The 25,763-nt window shown below is 42.1% G+C and overlaps 1 protein-coding gene across 5 annotated transcripts in view; it reads left to right on the forward strand.

Moving 5' to 3' along the window:
- The window catches only part of cep85l (centrosomal protein 85, like), a 343,531-nt gene extending 319,610 nt beyond the window's left edge, over nucleotides 1-23,921 (forward strand). For all 5 annotated transcript variants that reach the window (XM_072251606.1, XM_072251604.1, XM_072251605.1 and 2 more), the window contains 4 exons: nucleotides 4,687-4,737; nucleotides 11,182-11,289; nucleotides 18,385-18,610; nucleotides 21,994-23,921. In XM_072251606.1, the coding sequence (XP_072107707.1) occupies nucleotides 4,687-4,737; nucleotides 11,182-11,289; nucleotides 18,385-18,610; nucleotides 21,994-22,154 (546 nt within the window). In that variant the 3' untranslated portion in view covers nucleotides 22,155-23,921. The remainder of the gene's footprint in view (nucleotides 1-4,686; nucleotides 4,738-11,181; nucleotides 11,290-18,384; nucleotides 18,611-21,993) is intronic.
- Nucleotides 23,922-25,763: the final 1,842 nt, after the last annotated feature.

Genomic DNA, 25,763 nt, shown 5'->3' on the forward strand with positions numbered 1-25,763 from the left:
GATCAGAGATTAAGGGAGCTCGGGCTTTACTCTTTGGAGAGAAGGAGGATGAGAGAAGACATGATAGAGGTGTACAAGATGATAAGAGGAATAGATAGAGTGGATAGCCAGCGCCTCTTCCCCAGGACACCACTGCTCAATACAAGAGGACATGGTTTTAAGGTAAGGGGTGGGAAGTTCAAGGGGGATATTAGAGGAAGGTTTTTTACTCAGAGAGTGGTTGGTGCGTGGAATGCATTGCCTGAGTCAGTGGTGGAGGCAGATACACTAGTGAAATTTAAGAGACTACTAGACAGGTATATGGAGGAATTTAAGGTGGGGGCTTATATGGGAGGCAGGGTTTGAGGGTCGGCACAACATTGTGGGCCAAAGGGCCTGTACTGTACTGTGCTGTACTATTCTATGACAGCTGCCAAATATTGTACTTTTGATCACTTTAATACAGCCTTTTAGGAGATGGAGTTTGAGTTTTCCACATGCTCTCTGAAGCATACTTTAATGGTTGATTTGGGAGCACCAAGCAGCAGTTTTCCATTTGTTCTCCACCACAATGTGACTTGTGTGCCTTGTTCTCATCTTATGTCCTGTTGTTTGATGAATGCTCTTCTTATTTATGCCTCTGATGCTCACTTATATCCTTTATTTCTGTAATGGGAACCTTTCTGGCCTTGGTATGTATGTTTAGGAGATAGGGAAGTGCAAGGGGCCACGATCCAGGTGTAGGTTGATGGGACTAGGCAAATTAGTAGTATGATGCAGACTGCATGTGTTGAAGGGCTAGTTTCTGTGCTGTAGCATTCTGTGACTCCATCATTTCCAACTGCATTTCTTAGCTCCAATCCCAAGTTGGTTTAAAGGGTGATCCACTTGGCAAGGAAAGCTGCAGATACCAGCCATGTCTGCAGATCAGGGAGTGAGACGGAGAGCGAGCTCAGAGGGAAGCTTTATTGGGGATAACAGGGGAAGGCTGGTGGTTAGATCAGAAGATCCAATATAGGTGGATTTATAGAAAGTTTCGGGAAGGATCAGTTCATATAGACCCTTTAGCTAGTGCTTTCAGCCATGTTTTAATATTAAAAAGTGAACCAAATTATTTGAAGACCAGCTTTCTGTAATGGTCAGGATGTCCCAATTACTCTTCTTTTATGGTCAAGTACAGTTGTGATGGCTTGAAGCTTTTTCTCTGGTACTAGCATGCTGGGTCTTGCCGACTTTGAAAATTGTGGATGTTCTTGGAATCTCTTGCTACCCTTCAATGCTTGCTTCAGTAATATCTTCTCCAAATTTATTCTTGGATTCCAATCATAATTTTGGTGCATGCACCCCATTCTTTCCTAGGTTGCTGTAGCCTTCTGATGTCCTAGTGATCAGAATATCATTTAGTACTGTAGAGGGCAGTCTAACCATGGTTTTGTATAGATATAGTAAAACTTTTATTGCATCCTAATACTTTTAATTTAAAGACCAACATTTTATTTTATTTCCTGCAACTTTCTACATTTGCGTGACTTACTTGCATGGCTCCTCAAGTCTCAGTGGACCTTTACTACTGCTTTTTTTTTTCCACCTGAGGAAATACTCTGTTCTTTTTTTAAAAAAATCCACAAGATGAATAAATCACAAAGATGGGAAAGTCTGCAAATGAGGAAATTCAAAGCAGCGCTCACAAAATGCTGGAGGAACTCCACAGGTCAGGCAGCATCTATGGAAATGAATAGTCGACTTTTCAGATCAAGACCCTTCTTCTGGACTGAGAAGGAAGGGGGAGGATGCCAGAATAAAAAGGTGGGGAAAGGGGAGGAGTGCTAGCTGGAACGTGATAGGTGAAGCCAGGAAGGGTCTGCTGCCCTCCGACTCTTTGACCATGAACTCACAAGAACCGCTACCCCACACCTTCTCCAGCCCTTGACCTTTCCCACTTGGCTTCACTTATCTATCACCTTCCAGCGAGCCTACTTCCCCCTCCCTCCACCTTTTTATTCTCAGTCCTGAAGAAGGGTCTCGGTCCAAAACTTTGAGTGTCTGTTCATTTCTGTATATGCCGCATGACCTGTTGCCTTCCTCCAGCAATGTATGTGTTGCTTTGAATGAATGGTATTTGCTTTATTGAAATCCCAAAGTCACAGTTTTCTCTGTTTGTATTGGTTGCAGGCAGAGGTTGATAGATTCTTGATTAGTCAGAGCAAGAAGGGATACAGGACGAAGGCAGGAGACTAGGGTTGAGAGGGGAAATAGATCTGCCATGATGAAATGATGTAGCAGACTCAATGGCTTAAATAGCCTAATTTGCTCCTGTATCTTCTGGTACTATAGTTTTCTGTTCTTGTCGGCTAACCTTTCTGTTATCAGCAAGTTTAGTTTTGCAACTCTCTGCACCAGCCTCTCTAAACCATTTATAAATGGAATAAGTAGTTGAGGTCCCTTACTTGTTAAAAAGGACCTCAATGTGGCATCAGAACATCTGGCACCTTCACTCAGGACATGCTGGAGGAACTCAGCAGGTCGGGCAGCATCCGTGGAAACCATGAGTCGACGTTTCGGGCCAGAACCCTTCGTCAGGACATCTGGCACCTTGTCTCTGGTTCTTGTCACATGGGCAGAAAACTTGAATCAATTTCAAGATCTCTCGTAACTGGCTCAAGAGGACCCTCAGAGTCAGGTCTATTATCACCGGCATGTGATGTGAAATTTGTTAACTTAGCAGCAGCAGTTCAATGCAATACATAATCTAGGAGGGAGGGAGAGAGACAGAGAGAGGGAGAGAGAGATAAAACATAATAAATAAACAAGTAAATCAATTACATATATTGAATAGATTATTTAAAAAAGTGCAGAAACAGAAATACTATATGTTAAAAAAAGTGATGTAATGTCCAAAGCTTTAAAGTCCATTTAGGAATCGGATGGCAGAGGGGAAGAAGCTGTTCCTGAATCACTGAGTGTGTGCCTTCAGGCTTCTGTATCTCCTACCTAATGGTAACAGTGAGAAAACTGCATGCCCTGGGTGATGGAGGTCTTTCATAATGGACACGGCTTCCTGGGTACTTTGTAGGCTAGTGCTCAAAATGGAGCTGACTAGATTTATAACCTTCTGCAGCTTCTTTCGGTCCTGTGCTGTATCCCCTCCATACCAGACAGTGATGCAGCCTGTCAGAATGCTCTCCACGGTGCAACTATGGAAGTTTTTGAGTGTATTTGTTAAAATGCCAAATCTCTTCAAAGTCCTAATAAAGTATAGCTGCTGTCTTGCCTTCTTTATGACTACATCAATATGCTGGGACCAGGTTAGATCCTCAGAGATCTTGACACCCAGGAACTTGAAGCTGCTCACTTTCTCCACTTCTGATCCCTCTATGAGGATTGGTATGTGTTCCTTCATCTTACTGACTTATCAAATATCTTTTGGAAATCTTAACAACAACATCCTTAGAAATTCCACTAACGAGAAAATACGCAGATACGTACTGGAAATCAAAGTAATACACACAAAATGCTGGACGAATTCAGTAGGCCAGGCAGCATCTATAGAAAACAGTCAACGTTTCAGGCTGAAACCCTGATTCCGCTGTCCATTACATTTTTTTTTTCCCCCAAAATATTCATTCTTCATTGTGAATTGCTCTTTACGAATCTATCTGTGGCCTCGTGAAAATTTAAGGCAATTAGTCAGTCTAATCAATTTATAGACTTCAGCAGTAGTTTCTTGAAAATAGATGTTTCAGTAATTGCACCTGTTACTTTCTCTCAGCCAGTCTGAAAGAAATGCTCCTGATTTGATGAAGTACACTCAGGGAATCTTCACTCACATCCTTTAAAATCCTGGAATGGAAATGATCTTGTTTTTGGTGCTTTAGTGCCATTATATTCATTATCATTATTATTTTGGTTATGGTACTCCTTGCTTCTCTTCAGCCACCAGGTTTATCAAATGATTGGAAACTTGGTCCACAGAACTTAAATATGTGAGATAGAAATGGGGATGGGCTCATTTATCAAGGTAATTAAATGATAAGCTTACATGAAATGTAGAGTCGACGATACTTGTTAAAATAAAAGTGAGAGTTTTTTTTAAAAATAGATTGGAATTGGGTTTCATATTTTTAAATTTATGGCTGGAAATCTCTCTCTCACCATCCAACATCAGACCCCTTCTATTCCTTTATCATTTTCATCTGTATATGCCCAGCTTCTTTCTCTTTTTTGTCCTTATTTCAAATAATCTCTTCCCCGCTCTCTTCACTCCTTCCCTTCCCCTTGTCTTCACTCATCTCTCTTCCCCATGTCTCGCCCCTCTCTGCCCCTCCCACTCCCTCTCTCTTTCCTTCCTCCCTCTATGCCTCCTCCAAGTTCTAAGGGAACCTTGCTTTGTCCTGATCTTCCCATTTTTCGCTGCCTTTTTCTTCCACTTCTCTTCACCACACTGTTTAAAATTGCTCAAGTATACAGGAAGTAACAGTACAGTGGAATGCTTGAGATCAGTTTCTCTGAAAAGAATTTTGTGTTTTTGTAAACATGTCTGCTTCTTTGACATACCTAGTTGTAGAAGCAAAGAGAGAAGTGTTGCTAATGGTAAAAATGCCAGATTGGTAACAGGCGACATAATCATCACAGAATGAACAAGGCTTGTCAGCCTGGAGTCAATGTACTGTTGCAAAACTCCTTTGGATTTCTTTTCTTTGTCTACAGGTGATTGACAATCAAGAACAGCAAATAGAAAAGTGCAACCTGGAGAAAAAGGTAATTAAGCATTTTGGAAAGTGAGCAGGCCTTTGTTAAGAAACTAATAGTTATTAACAAAAATGACCACTGGGGATTAAGGCCATGATCTCCATGTCAGCACCATATACAACTGGTGCTACTGGTGCAGATAAGTCTCTCTGTGTACCTGTAAGGAATTCTGAGTGTAAGCAGACCCCTTTTCACCAGACGACTTGGGCAAAGTGACCAGAGGTCTCAACCTCATAGAACATAGAATAGTACAGCACAGTACAGGCCCTTCAGCCTACAATGTTGTGCCGACCCTCAAACCCTGCCTCCCACATAAGCCCCCACCTTAGATTCCTCCATATACCTGTCTAGTATTCTCTTAAACTTCACAAGTATATCTGCCTCCACCACTGACTCAGGCAGTGCATTCCACGCACCAGCCACTCTCTGTGTAAAAAACCTTCCTCTAATATCCCCCTGGAACTTCCCACCCCTTACCTTAAAGCCATGTCCTCTTGTATTGAGCAGTGGTGTCCTCGGGAAGAGACGCTGGCTATCCACTCTATCTATTCCTCTTATTATCTTGTACACCTCTATCATGTCTCCCGTCATCCTCCTTCTCTCCAAAGAGTAAAGCCCTAGCTCCCTTAATCTCTGATCATAATGCATACTTTCCAAACCAGGCAGCATCCTGGTAAATCTCCTCTGTACCCTTTCCAATGCTTCCACATCCTTCCTATATGAGGTGACCAGAACTGGACACAGTACTCCAAGTGTGGCCTAACCAGAGTTTTATAGAGCTGCATCATTACATCGCGACTCTTAAACTCTATCCCTCGACTTACAAAAGCTAACACCTCATAAGCTTTCTTAACTACCCTATCCACCTGTGAGGCAACTTTCAGGGATCTGTGGACATGTACCCCAAGATCCCTCTGCTCCTCCACACTCTGCCTTGGAGTTTGTCCTTCCAAAGTGTACCACCTCACACTTCTCTGGGTTGAACTCCATCTGCCACTTCTCAGCCCACTTCTGCATCCTATCAATGTCTCTCTGCAATCTTTGACAATCCTCTACACTATCTACAACACCACCAACCTTTGTGTCGTCTGCAAACTTGCCAATCCACCCTTCTACCCCCACATCCAGGTCGTTAATAAAAATCACAAAAAGTAGAGGTCCAAGAACAGATCCTTGTGGGACACCACTAGTCACAATCCTCCAATCTGAATGTACTCCCTCCACCACCACCCTCTGCCTTCTGCAGGCAAGCCAATTCTGAATCCACCTGGTCAAACTTCCCTGGATCCCATGCCTTCTAACTTTCTGAATAAGCCTACCATGTGGAACCTTGTCAAATGCCTTACTAAAATCCATATAGATCACATCCACTGCACTACCCTCATCTATATGCCTGGTCACCTCCTCAAAGAACTCTATCAGGCTTGTTAGACACGATCTGCCCTTCACAAAGCCATGCTGACTGTCCCTGATCAGACCATGATTCTCTAAATGCCTATAGATCCTATCTCTAAGAATCTTTTCCAACAGCTTTCCCACCACAGACGTAAGGCTCACTGGTCTATAATTACCCGGACTATCCCTACTACCTTTTTTGAACAAGAGAACAACATTTGCCTCCCTCCAATCCTCCGGTACCATTCCCGTGGACAACGAGGACATAAGGATCATAGCCAGAGGCTCAGCAATCTCTTCTCTCGCCTCGTGGAGCAGCCTGGGGAATATTCTGTCAGGCCCCGGGGACTTATCTGTCCTAATGTATTTTAACAACTCCAACATCTCCTCTACCTTAATATCAACATGCTCCAGAACATCAACCTCACTCATATTGTCCTCACCATCATCAAGTTCCCTCTCATTGGTGAATACCGAAGAGAAGTATTCATTGAGGACCTCGCTCACTTCCACAGCCTCCAGGCACATCTTCCCACCTTTATCTCTAATCAGTCCTACCTTCACTCCTGTCATCCTTTTTTTCTTCACATAATTGAAGAATGCCTTGGGGTTTTCCTTTACCCTACTCGCCAAGGCCTTCTCATGCCCCCTTCTTGCTCTACTCAGCCCCTTCTTAAGCTCCTTTCTTGTTTCCCTATATTCCTCAATAGACCCATCTGATCCTTGCTTCCTAAACCTCACGTATGCTGCCTTCTACCTCCTGACTAGATTTTCCACCTCACTTGTCACCCATGGTTCCTTCACCCTACCATTCTTTATCTTCCTCACCAAGACAAATTTATCCCTTACATCCCGCAAGAGATCCCTAAACATCGACCACATGTCCATAGTACATTTCCCTGCAAAAACATCATCCCAATTCACACCCGCAAGTTCTAGCCTTATAGCCTCATAATTTGCCTTTCCCCAATTAAAAATTTTCCTGTCCTCTTTGATTCTATCCTTTTCCATGATAGTTATAGAGGCCAAGGAGCGGTGGTCACTGTCCCCCAGATGTTCACCCACTGAGAGATCTGTGACCTGACCCGGTTCATTACCTAGTACTAAATCTAGTATGCCATTCGCCCTGGTCGGCCTGTCCACATACTGTGACAGGAGTCCATCCTGGACACACTTAACAAATTCTGCCCCATCTAAACCCTTGGAACTAATCAGGTGCCAATCAATATTAGGGAAGTTAAAGTCACCCATGATAACAACCCTGTTATTTTTGCACCTTTCCAAAATCTGCCTCCCAATCTGCTCCTCTGTATCTCTGCTGCTACCAGGGGGCATATAGAATACCCCCAGTAGAGTAACTGCTCCCTTCCTGTTCCTGACTTCCACCCATATTGACTCAAAAGAGGATCCTGCTACATTACCCAACATTTCTGTAGCTGTAATAGTATCCCTGACCAGTAATGCCACCCCTCCTCCCCTTTTTCCACCCTCTCTATCCCTTTTAAAGCACTGAAATCCAGGAATATTGAGAATCCATTCCTGCTCTGGTGCCAGCCAAGTCTCTGTAATGGCCACTACATCATAATTCCATGTATGTATCCCAAGCTCTCAGTTCATCACCTTTGTTCCTGATGCTTCTTGCATTGAGGTACACACATTTCAGCCCTTCTACCTTACTGTCTTTACACCGTTTATTCTGCTTCTCTTTCCTCAAAGCCTCTCTGTATGTTAGATCTGGCTTTACTCCATGCACTTCTTTCACTGCTCTATCGCCCTGGGTCCCATCCCCCTCGCAAATTAGTTTAAACCCTCCCGAACCATCATGTAGGAATTCAAATCGGTTTGGAAAGTCAGTTTATCTGAACTCAGAATGCGTTCACCCAACTGAGTTCTTGCCAACGTGGAGAGAGAATTTCTGTTAATCTGTACATTTGTGGGAGCTGCTTTTGGGGAATTAACATGTTGATAAAGGAAAGTCATGTTGCAGCTGTATTAAACTTCGGTTGGGCCACGTTTGGAGTACTGACTGTCGTGGAGGTCACCACATTGCCAGAAGGATGCGATGGTTTTGGGAGGGGAGCCTGGATTAGAAGTATTACTTTAAGAGAGTTTGGACAAATTTGGAAATTTTTTTTCTTTGGAACATCTGAAGCTGAGAGATGTTTATAAAAATATGAGAGGAAATAGATTGGGCAGACATTCTTTTATCCCCAGATATCAAGTATTAGAGAACATAGCTGTAAAGTGAGAGGGAAAAGTGTATTCACAATGTAATTTGTGGGTTTTTTTAAACATAGAGTTTGGTGCCTGCAATGGGCTGCTAGGGCCGGTGGTGGAAACAGATATGAAAGACACATGGACAGGAAAGGGGTGAAGAGATTATAGACCATGTGCAGACAGAAGGGATTACTTTAAACTAACGTTTTGATCAGCACAGACGTGGGCCAACGAGCATGATCGCCGCTGGGTGTTTTGTGTTTTTCAGATGCATCCTTTTCTATCTCATTCTATAAATTGAATAAGTTTGAACTCGTGTGGATGAGTGGGAAAAGATGTTATATAAGCGCTCTTTCACTGTGTCAATTTCATGAAAAAAAACTACAATATTTGCACATTAGAAAATAAGAGAATTTGAATATTAATACACATGGCTCATTAAGAATATTGAGTACTGTCTTGGACTCCCCAATGTGGAAGGGACATTTATACAAATAAAATTTATTTAGAGATTTTTATAGAATGATAAATATTCATAAAAGTAAAGCATTTTTAATATTATATATTAAGCACATAGTCAAATTTAAGAGCATGGGGTTCAGAATGAAAGGAATGAAAAAAGACCGTGAATGAAGAATGATGAAAGGTGGAGGGTGGTTAATGTAACCCCGCTTTTTAAAAAAGGAGGGAGAGAAACCGGGGAATTATAGACCGGTTAGCCTGACATCGGTGGTGGGGAAAATGCTAGATTCAGTTATCAAAGATGTGATAACAGCACATTTGGAAAGCGGTGAAATCATCGGACAAAGTCAGCATGGATTTGCGAAAGGAAAATCATGTCTGACGAATCTCATAGAATTTTTTGAGGATGTAACTAGTAGAGTGGATAGGGGAGAACCAGTGGATAAGGTACATTTGGATTTTCAAAAGGCTTTTGACAAGGTCCCACACAGGAGATTAGTGTGCATACTCAAAGCACACGGTATTAGGGGTAAGGTATTGATGTGGATAGAGAATTGGTTGGCAGACAGGAAGCAAAGAGTGGGAATAAATGGGAGCTTTTCAGAATGGCAGGCGGTGACTAGTGGGGTACCGCAAGGCTCAGTGCTGGGACCCGAGTTGTTTACAATATATATTAATGACTTAGACGAGGGAATTAAATGCAGCATCTCCAAGGTTGCGGATGACACGAAGCTGGGCGGCAGTGTTAGCTATGAGGAGGATGCAGGGTGACTTAGATAGGTTAGGTGAGTGGGCAAATTCATGGCAGATGCAATTTAATGTGGATAAATGTGAGGTTATCCACTTTGGTAGCAAGAATAGAAAAACAGATTATTATCTGAATGGTGGCCGATTAAGAAAAGGGAAGGTGCAATGAGACCTGGGTGTCATTATACACCAGTCATTGAAAGTGGGCATACAGGTACAGCAGGCGGTGAAAAAGGCGAATGGTATGCTGGCATTCATAGCAAGAGGATTCGAGTACAGGAACAGGGAGGTACTACTGTAGTTGCACAAGGCCTTGGTGAGACCACACCTGGAGTATTGTGTGCAGTTTTGGTCCCCTAATCTGAGGAAAGACATTCTTGCCATTGAGGGAGTACAAAGAAAGTTCACCAGATTGATTCCTGGGATGGCAGGACTTTCATATGATGAAAGACTGGATCGACTAGGCTCGTACTCGCTGGAATTTAGAAGATTGACGGGGGATCTGATTGAAACGTATCAAATCCTAAAGGGATTGGACAGGCTAGATGCAGGAAGATTGTTCCTGATGTTGGGGAAGTCCAGAACAAGGGGTTACAGTTTGAGGATAAAGGGGAAGCCTTTTAGGACTGAGATGAGGAAAAACTTCGTCACACAGAGAGTGGTGAATCTGTGGAATTCTCTGCCACAGGATACAGTTGAGGCCAGTTCATTGGCTATATTTAAGAGGGAGTTAGATATGACCCTTGTGGCTAAAGGGATCAGGGGGTATGGAGAGAAGGCAGATACAGGGCTCTGAGTTGGATGATCAGCCATGATCATACTGAATGACAGTGCAGGTTCGAAGGGCCGAAAGGCCTACTCCTGCACCTATTTTCTATGTTTCTATGAAAGATTTATATTTGTCTGATAATTTTTGCCAAGTCTTCACAAAATTGCCTGTTGAATTTATAAACACAAAGCATAATTTATGGCTTCTGATAAATACACAGGGGAGGGAGGACATTAGTTGCTTGATTAGGGAGTGGACTTCCCAATACTGATTGTCTATGGTGGTTATATTAGAGCATCAAGGGCAATGGGGGAGGGGGGTGGAAATGCAGAGATGGAGTGATAAAAATAGAGGAGGATAGCTGTAAGATGGAACAAAAGGTTAGGACAAAGTCTTGCATAGACTTCCTTTTACCAGGTATATGCATGTTTTCGTCACCAAACCCAATGGAGCAGGTCAGGTTAATTCTTTCTAAGTTGTGTAGGAAGACACCCCTCCTGTCTTAGGGAAATGCGCAGCCATGGACCTTGTATGCAGAAATGAGTTCAATAAAAATTCAAAACTCGTATTATGTTCCATTTGATGTGACTGAGCACTTTCAGATGGTTAGGACATCAATAAGCATGAAACACCGGCAATATTTTTGATACGTCGACTTGTGCTGTAAGTACAGATGAGATTTAGCAATTATTAGTAATTAAATTATTCAGCTTAGAACAGAAAACCTGGTCCTTGTGATTAAATTTTGAGACCACTATAGTACTTCAATAATAAAATCCTTCAGAATGCCTATGAAAGAAGTCGTTTGTTGTGGTAATGCTAATTTGCCAGATGTTCACCAACTGCTGTAATACATTTTGAAGGCTTTAGAGGAAAAGTTGGCACAAGAAAAGTTTGCCTCACAGATGTTTCGGAAGGAACTGGGAGAGACACAGAGGAACCTGCAGCTGTTGAAAGACCTCATGGAAGATGTAAGTGAATCTTTTGGATTGTCTGTGGTTGATATGGGGTCTAATTGTACATCTCAATCAAAGACAAATGAATGGAAGTGACATTTTTAATCTTAAGATAAAGCTAATTCTTATAGCAAATATAGATGTTTATTGTTCTTAATTTCTAAGGGGTGGGCCTATTCTAGTAAACAGTTAAATTGGGAACCTGCATGATTTGGAACTATTTTGCTGAAGCAATCACCAAACCTAGCACAGCTACTATTGATTAGAACACTACAATACATACACAGGTCCTTCAGCCTATCTAGTCTGTACCAAACTAGGCAAAGAAGGCAAATGCAATGTTGGCAACTATTTCAAGGGGAATAGAATACAAAAGCAAGGAGATAATACTGAACCTTTATAAGACACTAGTCAGGCCGCACAACTTAATAACCCTAACCCATGTGTCTCTTTTGGACTTGGAGAACTCCTTACGGACTGCAGTGGGAATTGAATCCCCAGCACAGTAAAGCGTTGTACAAACCACAATACTACAGTACCATCCTTAAATTTACCACAGGTATCACCATCCTAATTAGGTGAAGTCATGAAACTGCTTGAGCTCTGGACCGCCAAGCAATCCAGCGTGTGGTGAGAACTGCCCAGCGGATTATCGGCACCCAATTGCCCACCATTGAGAACGTCTACCATAAATGCTGCCTGGGCAGGGCAAAAAGCATTATCAAGGATGCATCTCTCCCTAACCATGGACTTTTTACTCTCCTCCCACCCAGCAGGCGCTACAGGAGCCTCCGCTCCCGCACCAGCAGGTACAGGAAGAGCTTCTTCCCTGAGGCTGTGACCCTGCTGAACCTCACATCACAGCACTAAGCAGTATTGCATCCTTGCCAGCCATGGTTGTACTATTTTACCATTTGAGTATTTCTTCGTTTTTGGAATACACATGTCCTGCACCTCCCTCATTTTTCCCAGAAATGCACATCATTGCTGCTCTGCTGACATCCCTGCCAACAGTTCCTTCCAATTTACTTTGGCCAACTCCTCTCTCATACCACTGTAATTTCCCTTATTCCACTGAAATACTGTTACATCAGACTTTAGTTGCAAACACAATATCAAAGACAAGGCACTGGCTATATCCAGTGAAATCTGGCCCAATATTTTTGTGGCTGTTTAAAAGGAACTTGGACAAATACATTGCAGAAAATGATGGGTCTCGTCTCTGCAGACTGTGCGTTCCAAATCTTAATGTGTTTGGTACTCAAAGTTAGTCAGAGACTTTCAAAACTATAACACGACCATTTTTGGTAGCACTTTTGGCAAGTCATTCAAACATCAAGACACAAACACGAGAGATTCCACAGATGCTGGAAACCCAGAGTAAAGCACATAAGACACTGGAGGAAATCAGCAGGTCAGGCAGCATCTATAGAAAGGAATAAATAGTTGATGTTTTGGGCTGAGACCCTCCATCAGAAATGGAAAGGGAACAAGCCAGAATAAGGTGGATAGGGGAGGGAAGGGAATACAAGCTAGAAGGTGATAAGTGAAACCAGGCAAGAGGATAGCAGGGTGGGGTGGGAGGGGGAAGCAGGATGAAGTGGGAAGCTCGGCGATGATAGGCGAAAGATGTGACATACAATGCACAAACATTTCCAAGTCACAGCTTAAAAGATCAGATCATTAATATTAGGACTCAATAATATGTATTTTAAGAGGCAATTACTGTTAATATATTCTTGACATGGAATTTTTTGCTTCAGCAGTAAATAGGTAACACTGGTCTTTATTGTGGAGGAATCCTGGCTGCTGATAAATTACTCACTGTAAAGAGAGCATTGAACCAGCTGCAATTTTATAATACTATCATCACAATTATTGGAAAGATAGATTTATTCTGCTGCTTCTTTTTTAATAATGCCACAAACAACAATTTTGTTTGGGTGAGGACAGCATTGAGCAAAATTGAGCAATCTAGGTTCACAGCTCTGTGAAACGTGAACAAAGGGGCTGGAGATAGTCACCCAAAAGTTATGTTAAATTTGGCAAAGTATAAGGAAGTGCTTCAGCAACACACACACAGCATGCTGGAGGAACTCAGCAGGTCAGGCAGCATCTATGGAAATTAAAGGACAGTCAAGGTTTCAGGCCATGAATCTTCTTCAGGATTCCTCAATAGTTTTGTGCATGTCTCCTGCCAGCAATACTTGTTTTGCCCTGGAAACCTATACTCAGTCGTGCACACAGTGCCATTTTTATCCATTACCACAGGGGTGTCAGAGGAGTGCAGATGGGATTCAGGAGCAGCGGAGAGCATTTGCTGTGACAGTGAAAGAAATTTGAAGAGATGAGGGTAAGGCAGCTTTGGAAAGAAAGTGAGACATCAGGGAACGAGTCCAGGGAATGATTAGGCTGGAAATAATTGTTAAAAATAACCCACCTGGTAGTGGAACAGGTGCACTAGTCCTCTTTAAATAGTCTGGTTCAGTGTGAGTGGCTGCACCATTTTTGGGCCTGATGATATCATTTGACACTCACAACATGCTGGAGGAACTCAGCAGGTTGGGCAGCATCCATGGAAACGATGAGTTGACGTTTCGAGCCGGAACCCTTCGTCAGGACTGAAGGGGGAAGGGGCAGAGGCCCTATAAAGAAGGTGGGGGGAGGGTGGGAAAGAGAAGGCTGGCAGGTGCCAGGTGAAAGATCAAGGGGTGGGGGAGGGGATAGGCAGGAAAGGTGAAGGAGGAGTAGGGGAAAGCACAATAATTAGTGGAAGGAGGCGGTACCATGAGGGAGATAGCAGGCAGCTGGGGGAGGGGGCAGAGTGAAACAGGGATGGGGTCTGTTCTTTTCCACGAATGCTGCCCGACCTGCTGAGTTCCTCCAGCATGTTGTGAGTGTTGCTTTGACCCCAGCATCTGCAGATTATTTTGTGTTTATGACATCATTTGACGACTGCTAACTTTTGTAAGTGCAATATTTTAATGCGTTAACCAAAATAATTAACAGATCAGGATATATAGATTTATTTTTGCAAGCAGCAGGGAGACCATAAGACAAAGGAGCAGAATTAGGGCATTCAGCCCATTGAGACTTGTCCACCATTCAATAATAGTTGATTTTTTTTCACAACCGCATTCTGCTGCTTTCTCCCAGTAACCCTTAACTCTGTTACAAATCAATAATCTCTTCAAATGCACCAAATTACTTGACCTTCAACAGGCCTCTATGGCAGTGAATTCCATAGACTCACAATCTTCTTGTTGAAGGTTCCTTCTCATCTCGGTTCTAAAGGGATGTCTCCTTATTGTGAGGCTGCTCTCTCTCCCTATTGGAAACATCCTCTCCAAGACCATTCTACCAAAACCTTTCAGTATTCAGTAAGTTTCAATGAGATCCCTGCTTCATCCTTCTGAATTTCACCAAGTACATGCCCAGAGCCATCAAACTCTCCTTATATATTAAACCTTTCATTCCTGGGATGATTCTCGTGAACCTCCTCTGAAAACTTTTCTTCCTTAGCTATGGAACGCAAAGTCGCTGACTATATTTCAAATGCAGTCTGATCAACACCTTATGAAGTCTCAGCTGTACTTTCTTGCAATGAAAGGCAAATGCAATGCTAGCATTCAGTTTGAGAATTGAAATTCATCCCAAAATGAATGTTCCTATTATATTTGCCTTCTTTACTACTGACTCAACCTGCAAGTTAACCTATAGGGAACAAGGACTCCCAAGTCCCTCTATACTAATGCAATCACAAGGAAGCTATGGCATCAACTGTATTTCATGAGGAGTTTGAGGAGATTTGGTATGTCACCAGAGAGACTGGCAAAGTTCTACAGGTGTACTGTGGAGGGTATTCTGGTTGCATCACTACCTGGTATAATACACAGGATTATATAGAACAGCACATTCACAAGATCACAAGACAAAAGGAGCGGAAGTAGGCCATTCAACCCAGAGTCTGCTCCGCCACTCCACCATGAGCCAAACTATTCTCCCATCTAGTTCCAATTTCTGGCTTTTTCCCCATATCCCTTGATACCCTGATTAATTAAATACCTATCAATCTCCTCCTTAAACACCCTCAATGATCGGGCCTCCACAGCTGTACGTGGCAACGAATTCCATGGATCCACGACCCTCTAGCTAAAAAAAATTCTCATCTCTGTTTTAAATGGGTACCTTCTAATTCTAAGACTGTGGCCTCTTGTCCTGGACTCACCCACCAAGGGAAACAGCTTTTCCACATCTACTCTGTCCATTTTTATGAGGCTGCCATTTTTCCCACTCATGATTTTCTTTTTTCTTGGACTATATTTTTCCTGCACTTTCCTTATTTCTTGTAGGAATTTCATACAATTCTGCTCTACTGTCCTTCCATCTAGCTTACGTTTCCAATCAACTTGGCCCAGTTCCACTCTCATTCCACTGTAATTTCCTTTGTTCCACTGAAATATGGATACACTTGATACCAGCTTCTCCTTTTCAAATTTGAAACTGAACTCAATCATATTATGATCACTACTTCCAAGGGGTTCCTTTACCTCCAGCTCCCTAATCGCCTCAGGTTTGTTACACAGCACTACACAGCAGCAAGGTCATCCACTTTATTTCTAATGCTGCGTACATTTAAGTACAGTACATTTAGATCGGTATCTATTACCAATTTTGCTATATTTCTATCGCACACCAACTTATCCTGTGTATTCACCTGCCTGTCTTCCTTGCCATCTTTGCTGCACAGTAACTTTGACTTATTTCTAGCTTCCTCTTCCTCGACCCTAACACCCTGGTTTCCTTCCCCCTGCCAACTTAATTTAAACCCTCCCTAACAGCTATATTAAACAATCCTGCTAGGGTATTAGTACCCATTACAGGCACTTCATCACAGAATGTTGTACTGACCACATAACCTACTCTAGAAACTGCCTAGAATTTCCCTACCACGTAGCCCTCTACTTTTCTAAGTTCCATGTACCTGTCTTAGGAGACCCCATTGTATTCACCTCCACTACTGTCGCTTCCATGTACTCACCACTCTCTGTGTGAAAAACTTACCCCTGACATCCTCCTTGTACCTTCTTCCAAGCACCTTAAAACGATGTCCCTTCGACTTAGCCATTTCAGCTCTGGGAAAAAGCCTCTGGCTATCCGCATGACCAAAGCCTCTCGTCATCCTATACACCTCTATCAGGTCACCTCTCATCCTCCATCGCTCCAAGGAGGAAAGTCCAAGTTCACTCAACCTATTCTCATAAGGCATGCTCTCCAATCCAGGCAACGTCCTTGTAAGTCTCCTCTGCACTCTCTCAATAGTATCCACATCCTTCCTGCAGTGAGGTGACCAGAACTGATTGGATTGGAAAAACTGCAGAGGGCTGCAGACTCACCAGGCCGATCATGGGAGCATCCTTCCCCACCATCAAGGATATCTTCAAGAGGTGGTGTTTCAAGAAGCTGGCATCCATCATTAAAGGCCCTCAGCACCTGTCCCCCTTTTGATCAGCGAGGAGATACAGAGCCTGACAACATTTATTTATTTGTTTATTTATTCCAGCCCTTCGAGCTGCACTGCCCAGCAATCCCCTGATTTAATCCTAGCTTAATCATGGAACAATTTACAATGACCTACTAACTCAGTGGTCCCCAACCATTGGGCTGCGGACCAGTACCGGGCCGTGAGAAAACGATATGAGTCAGCTGCACCTTTCCTCATTCCCTGTCACGCTCTGTTGAACTTGAACATAGGGTTGCCAACTGTCCCATATTTGCCAGGAGATCCCATATATTGGGCTAAATTAGTTTGTCCTGTATTTCCCCGGCTAAGGTAGAGCGTTCCGATGAAACCTTTCATGCCAAAATGGCGTGAAGTGAAGAAGCAATTACCATTGATTTATATGGGAAAATTTTTTGAACGTTCCCAGACCCAAAAAATAACCTAACAAATCATACCAAATAACACATAAAACTGAAAATAAATAACACCAACATATAGTAAAAGCAGGAATGATATGATAAATACACAGCCTATATAAAGTAGAAATAACGTATGTACAGTATAGTCGGGAAGATGAAGGCAAAACCGATGCGTGGGGGGAAAGAAAATCAGCACGTATGGACACGCGCACATCACACATGCGCACACAGGTGCCCAATGGTCATGGTAGTCTTTCCTGGGGTAAAGTGTCCCGGAATTTGACTGCTACTTTTGTCCCTTTATTTGGGAGTGAGAAAGTTGACAACCCTAACTGTAAAGGACAGGTTGAGGTGAGTTTAACTCTACTTGAGCACCCCTCCGGTTGGCCAGTCCGCAAGAATATCGTCAATATTAAACCGGCCCGTGGTGCAAAAAAGGTTGGGGACTCCTGTACTAACTTACCGACCAGTTTGTTTTTGAACTGTGGAAGGAAATCAGAGCACCGGAAGGAACTCACGTGGTCACGGGGAGAACGTACAAACTCCTTACAGGAAGTGGCGGGAATGGAACCCGGGTCCCCTGTACTGTAAAGTGTTGTGCTAACCATTACTCTACCATGCCACCCTAATATGGGAGGGGGAAATGCGGCTTGTTTTGCAGTTGTTGCTTTGCCGTTTGGCGCGTTCTGGTTTGGCGTGTTCTGTGTTGTTCTATTGAACATGGCGGGCAAGTACTGTTGGTGCAGGAATGCGTGGCCACTCTTATGGGCTGCCCCCATCACAACAATGTGTGTTGGTTACTAATGCAAGTGATGCATTTCACTATACGTTTTGATATATACTCAATGTTTTAGGAATAGCTTCTTCCCCTCCAGCATCAGATTTCTGAATGGTCTATGAATGCTTCCTCGTTATTCCTCTTTTGCACTATGATTTAGTTTTTATTGTAACTTAGTAATTTTTTTCTCTTGCCCTGTACTGCCACCACAAATTTCTCAACATCTGTCAGTAATAATATACCCAACTCTGAATTGTGAGTAAAACATTAAACCGAGAATCTGCCTGCTGTCTTAAAAGGATGAACATTTTTAATCAATGCATCTCTGGCAGGTTAGAAATGGACAAAATATATTTACTTTGATGTAATTCTATGACATGCAAATTGAATCTATTTTCTTGCCTTTAAAGAATTCATCAAAGAACCAAAGGACAGCAGAAGAAAACTCAAATTTAGGGGAACGATCACAGGAAACTGAGCAGCACAAGTACTCCTCAGCTGAAGAGAGAAGAGACATCCAAATGGTGCTGAAGGAAATGTCTAATTGCCTGCATGATCTGCAGGCACTGTGCAATATTCTTACTCAGAGAGCACAGGGAAAGGAGCCAAATCTTTCACTGTTACTTGGGATACAATGCAAGTATTCATTGAACATATTATTGATTTTCTGTTGCTTTGTAGATATGGAAAGAGAGAATAATTAGACAGAGGTGTATCAACACTATTGGATGCTTCATTCCTAGTTATTTTACAATAATGACAGCTTTCAGTGAATGACTATGCCCATTTCAAAAAGCACAAAACTTCAGGAATCCATGCCTTATGGATGTTAATGTAGCTGTAAGATACTTCTATAATCTTTTACCCCGAGCACCATTATGCTGTGCTGACTCCATATCTTTTGATTTTATGAATACCTGAAAAATCCAGCCATCTTTATCCCTCGGCCCTGAAAAACTGAACCCAGTAGGGCAAATTAAAAGGAGGATGGTAGGGGCATTGGGGGATATAGTCAGGTTAAGTGAATGGGTAAGGATAAGAGAAATGGAATATAAATATAAAACAAACATGAAGCCCTGTGGCAGAATAAGTAAAAGGTGGAGGGTTTTTAAATTGCAAGAGATTGAAAGGTGTTGGCTTTCAGATAATCCTGGATGTCCTTGTTCATTGCCACAGGTGGCTGTGGAGGCTGAGTCATTGAGTATATTCAAAATGGAGGTTGATAGGTTCTTGATTATTCAGAGCGTCAAAGGTTACAGGGGGAAGGCAGGAGAACGGGGTTGAGAGAGATAATAAATCAGCCATGATGGAATGATGGAGCAGACCCAATGGGTAGAATGGTCTAATTTTTCTCTTATGGCCTTATAGTACTGGAATCACTCTTAAGTTAACAAACATTTCGGAAGCCAATCTCTACATTACAAAAGGATGTATACAAGGGTAAAGAGCTCTTACCCCAAGTATTACAGACCCTTGGTTGGATCACACTTGAAATATTGTGCATTGGTCTTGTCTCCTTATTCAAGAATGTACATCCTCGAGAATGGAGTGCAGTGATGACTCACAACTAGGGATTCAGCAGCGTCATCTGCCCACTTCCACTCTTTGTCCCTTTTTTTCTTTTCCCCTGCACTGTTCCCTGAAGAATGATCTTTGAGAGTCCACTTGATCTTGTTATGTGGCCATACCATCTCAGTTTCCTCTTCCTTACTGTGGACAGTAGATCTTCATACTGTCTCACGTGCTGGATGATTGTTCTTCGTACTTCATCGTTTGGGCCTTCTGAAGCATCTCATTTCTACTGCCTGGATCTTCTTTTGCAGTTCTGCTATCCATGGGTTGCATGCGTACTAGAAGATGGAGAGCATAAGTTCCTGCAGGAGCTTCAACCTGGATCAGAGAGTGATGTTATTGTCTCTCCAGATTGGTTTTAGTTTAGCCAGCATTGCTGTTGTTTGGGCTGTCCTTCTAGTAGGAAGTTGAATCTATTACCGACTATTTGGATTTCAAACACAATTGGAGAAGTTCAAGCAGTAGAGTATTGTCATGAAGAGAAAGTTAGTTGAGCTTATTTCCCCTACTGGGGCATAGGCCACAAAGAGCAGCCCACCAGGGTCCTCTGTTCTGGGCTAGACTTTCAAGATGTCTCCAGGTGAGGCCATCTTCTGGGTGTTCCTGAGGTTTTCTTTGACCAGCCTTTCTTAGAAGTTTGATCAGCCCTGTAGCTCCCACAGACTTATGTCTACCACCACACAACTTCATATGTCTTACAGTGAAGACCCTTCCTCTCTCAGGAATGATGTCTTTAGAGCTTCTGTTGGTATTTCTGTAGCACTGGATTTTCACTAGCCCTATGCCCAACATACCTTGAGATACAGACCACAAGGTATAGGAGTAGAAGTAGGCCATTCGGCCCATTGAGTCTGCTTCGCCATTCAATTATGGGCTGATCCAATTCATCCAGTCATCTCCACTCCCCTGCTTTCACTCCATACCCTTTGATGCCCTGGCTAATCAAGAACCTACCTCTCTCTGCCTTAAATACATCCAATGACTTGGCCTCCACAGCCACTTATGGCCCTAAACTCCCTTACCATGGGAAATAACTTTGTCATATCTAATCTGTTCAGGCCCTTTAACATTCGTAATATTTCTATGAGATTTCCCCCCTCCCCCATTCTCCTGAACTCCAGGGAATACAGCCCAAGAGCTGCCAGACATTCCTCATACGATAACCCTTTCATTCTCGTGAATCTTCTCTGAACCCTCTCCAATGTCAGTATATCCTTTCTAAAATAAAGAGCCCAAAACTGCACACAATACTCCACACAATACTCCAAAAAAAAAATGCTGGTGAATGCAGCAGGCCAGGCAGCATCTCTAGGAAGAGGTACAGTCGACGTTTCGGGCTGAGATCCTTGGTCAGGACTAACTGAAAGAAGAGCTAGTAAGAGATTTGAAAGTGGGAGGAGGAGGGGGAGATCCGAAATGATAGGAGAAGACAGGAGGGGGAGGGATGGATCTAAGAGCTGGAAAGTTGATTGGCAAAAGGGATACGAGGCTGGAGAAGGAAGAGGATCATGGGATGGGAGGCCTAGGGAGAAAGAAAAGGTGGGGGAGCCCAGAGGATGGGCAAAGAGTTATAGTAAGAGGGACAGAGGGAGAGAAAAGAGAGAAAAAAGGGTTAAAGAATAAATAAATAAATAAGGGATAGGGTACAAAGGGGAAGTGGAGCTTTAACGGAAGTTAGAGAAGTCAATGTTCATGCCATCAGGTTGGAGGCTACCCAGACGGAATACAAGGTGTTGTTCCTCCAACTTCAGTGTGGCTTCATCTTAACAGTAGAGGAGGCCGTGGATAGACATATCAGAATGGGAATGGGATGTGGAATTGAAATGTGTGGCCACTGGGAGATCCTGCTTTCTCTGGCGGACGGAGCCTGCTGCGTTCACCGGCATTTTTTATGTATGTTGCTTGAATTTCCAGCATCTGCAGATTTCCTCGTGTTCACAATACTCCAAGTGTGGACTCACGAGTGCCTTATAGAGCCTCAACATCAGATCCCTGCTGTCATATTCCATACCTCTAGAAATGAAGGCCAACATTGTATTCGCCTTCTTCACCACCGACTCAACCTGGAGGTTAACTGTTAGGGTATCCTGCACAAGGACTCCCAAGTCTCTTTGCATCTCTGCATTTTGAATTCTTGCCCCATCTAAATAATAGTCTACTCATTTATTTCTTCCACCAAAGTTCTTTTGTAACTGTTTTTTTGGACCGTCCTTGGTGGCGTTCATGAAGGGAATTAATAACAAAATTTAATCAAGATTTCAATTTAAAAACAGATCCAAACCTATCTGAATATTTTAACAAATAAAATAAATATTCAGATAGTCACTATTTAGCACGAGTAGGAATATGATATGGGAAATTACTAAAATAACATACAAACAAGTAGAACCTCTCTTTGTGATGAATTTTTGTAGTAATTCAAATTTTCTGTGCCTTTTGTTTCACAGCTTTGCAGTGTTCAGGTGATGAAGAGAATAATCACAGTGATGAATTTCTTTCAAAGAAGCTAACTGATGTCTATCAATTACGGAAAGATATTGATGAATTACGGACCATAATATCTGACCGATATGCTCAGGATATGGGTGACAACTGTATTACTCAGTGACAACAATTTTATCTTGTAAGCACTTTTATCCTGTGGACTTCCATTAAAAAGAGCCATAAAGCAACATTGCAACTAACGTCTGAATGAGCCAAGAAAGAAGCTTTGTTGAAAGATGGTGTTATGGAATGTATGAATATTTAACTCCCTGTTCTTAACCCCACACCCCAACTTAAAACTACTGAAGGTAAAACTGATTCCGACAAATCTAATTTAAATTAAAGTTATTTTATTTGATTAAGAGACTGTATTTGAATCTAGCAATACAACTCAATATATTTGAGTTGGTTACGTGGCATTGTTAGGATTGGTGAATTTGACTTTAGATTTTAACTTTCAAGGGCTCAAATGCCAAGCAGGCACAGAACACAACTGATCAGGAAGCTGTGAGTTAATCCCCATTTTTTTTCCGAAATGGAGTTAATCTGTAGAAGACTGAAGCTTTGCAATTTACTAAGATAATGAGAACTGAAATAGAGCTTATGTGCAGCTCTTAGACTTGGTTATGATGTTCAATTTTGCTTCACCACGGATGATTAGCTGTTAATATTCAATGTCTACCTTGCACATTAGAGTACTGACTTAAAGTGCCAGAGATGTGCAAGGTGCTTCTATAAATTAATACACATCCTCCTTGAAAGGAGGAGTGTAACACTGGAAACATTGTTTTACTTAGGGTGTGGAAGATATCTATTTGAATAATTAACTTGTACAGTTGATGTGAAAACAGACTATGAATATAATCTGTTCATTGCTGGGGGAAAGTTATCTTCCAAGTCACAACTATACTTGGGTTTTACTAGATTGATTCCAAGTAAAAGTCCATCTCCACACTCTGCTTACTTTTATCAGTAAGATCACTAGCCTCAGAATTTCACTCACTTTTTCATAGAAGTGCTGAATAACAGGCTGAATGATGTCTGAAAACACACCAAGCTGGAATGGTCAAATCTTGGGGAGAACAAGTTGTGGAGAGAATTAAACTATATACTAAAAAAATAGAAACAATTCACAATTCATTGTGAATTACTACGTATATATAGTATTCTGTCTGCACTTGCTGCAGCCAGTAATTGACTGAAAAAAAGTGTTGGAAGTAACAAAGATTATTTTCTAACTAATAAGGGTTTTAAACACAGAAATGGACACTGAATAGTTTAGGATTAGAATTAACACAAACACTGAAAATTACATCAGCCCTAAGGCAGACAAGGTTATCTGTAGCATCCTTTTAACCAGAAGCCAAAATTTACTACGATTAGACTCGTAGTGAGAAAGATCAAAGTTTTTCTTTTCCCATAATGGTTAAACACCAAAGAGTACAGACCTGTATTTGAAGTCATGTGGGAATGTAATTTGAGCTCTGCCACTTTAATTGGTTTAAAGACAAGTTTAATGTCGACATAGAAACAGATGTATTTCTATAAAAGACCAGCTCCAGATAGGTATATGCATAATGATCCAAAACTCCAAAGTACATTATTAAACTAACACTGGAATGTGTTCTGTTTTGTATAAAAGTGAAAAGTAGGAAAATATTTGCAAACTCTCAGTACTACTTTATATGAAATGAAAGGCAAGATTAGTAGATCAGGTTAGCTACTTGTTTTGTAGGGTTATTCACTGAGCTTGGAGGCTTACGTTTCATCTCCAGGTGATATCAATGCACAATTAAGTGTTTCTGCTGAGTGCTCACGTATATATTGGTCTGACGCGTTGTTCTGATTGGGTGCTGTCGCACTGGCCACTGGTCTCCACTAGACCCAGCAGAGACTAGTGGCCAGTGTGACAGCACCCAATCAGAACAAGTTAGACCATTATAGACATGAGCACACGGCTGAAACAACACTCAATTGCGCACTGATGATGTCACCTCGATTGGTGACAAAACTTTTGCAACCGAAACTTCCAAGCTCAGCGAACAGCCCTACAAGCAAACTGCTTCATATAATGGAAGGACAGAGCATTAGTCATCAGTGCTTAATGGTATAAAGTATTCGAAAGAAAAGCACAGGGATAATGATTGGATTTTTTTTTTCTTCTTTTATGAGAAGGCGCAGGTATCTAGTAAATTTCATCCCACAGATGAGAAAAATAGTTCAGCATATTGGAGGGAAAAATGGTATTGCTTTTGGTGCATCAATAATCTGCAGCACTGTGTACCATTGCAAATGGAAATTGATTATGCCTAGAGTAAAAGAGTAAATAATTAATTGGTTCTTCCCATATCACCACTGCAATGCTTTTTTCATTTAGTACAGCAAATTGGATTTCTGGATTGTTTTCTTTTTAAGCTAATAATTGGACGAAAAAATCACCCTAGAAAGAGATGACTTGCTCAGTAAAGTAAGCAGAGTGACGGTGATAAATATATTTCTTATTTTGAACAAAATTCTACCAAAGGATTTGTGGAATATAAATTATAAAAATGCTTTGGGTGTTCTAATTTTGTAGCATAGAAAGCCATTGACATTTTCTGCTTTGGAATTCATACTGTGGCAAGCTAGAAGTATGTGAAATAACCAAAAACGCTGTTCCTGTGTAATGATAATGATACCTTTCTACTCATCTCTCCACATAGTACACGCAGGCCCTTGATTATGAACTGAGGTAGAACATGTAAATATTTAGGAAAAATATTTCATTTTGACCTGGTATTGATTCCAATTCATTCCAATATGTAGCTTAGCTTCCGTTCTCACAGAGGCCTCTTGTCCCATTGGTTACATAAGCTCCAGAAGTCATCTTTTTCTGCATCTGTTCTTCTTCTCAAAGTCGTCTTTCTGATCACCTTTCCCAGAATTTCCACTGTATATCTGCACTCTTCTTAATTTTACCACATGATTATTCAGGCTAAAAGGTCAGAAAAACAAATCTCTTCACCCTTTCCTCTCTATTTTTTGTATCCTTGGAGTCTATCAACATGCCCAGTTTTATTGGATTATACAATATGAGAAAGCTGTCATTCAGAAACAGGTATCTGATTTTTTTTTAAATCATTGACTGTGCCATATTGTATGACGTAGGCGATCATGGTCTCATGATCATGAATGTTCTTGGCAGTGTCTTTTTGCAAGGCAGGTGACATCAGCCATTTTCTATACTCTGCAGAGTATTCTGCCTGGCGTCAGTGATTGCATAACCAGGATTTGAGATATGCACTGGATGCTCATACAACCAACCACCACCTGCTCCCATGGCTTCACGTGACCCTGATTTGGGGGTGGGGGTGGGGGGAGGGGCCTCAGCAGATGGGAAGAACCAAGGGTGACCTTCAGGCAAGCAGAGGGAAGGAACGCCTCACACCTCCTCTAGTAGAGACGTATCTCCACCCAATCTCATCACTTCACTTAACATCCCTGCAGGAGCCAATGAAGAGCACAAGTCTTTAGTTCTTCCTTCCTTCTCTAGCTCTCTCAATGGTCAATAACAGGGATTCCTTTTTGCCCTGAATGTCAATTTAGATTCAGATTTATGTACATCGAAACTGCATCATTTCTGTTAGCAACCAACACACCTGAGGGGTGTGCTGGGGGCAGCCCACAAGTGCTGCCACACAGGCCGGAGCCTTCATTAGCATGCCCATAATGCTCGGCAGAACAACACAGAACA

Source organism: Mobula birostris, chromosome 2 (genome assembly GCF_030028105.1).
Source record: "Mobula birostris isolate sMobBir1 chromosome 2, sMobBir1.hap1, whole genome shotgun sequence".
Taxonomy (NCBI): Eukaryota; Metazoa; Chordata; class Chondrichthyes; order Myliobatiformes; family Myliobatidae; genus Mobula; species Mobula birostris.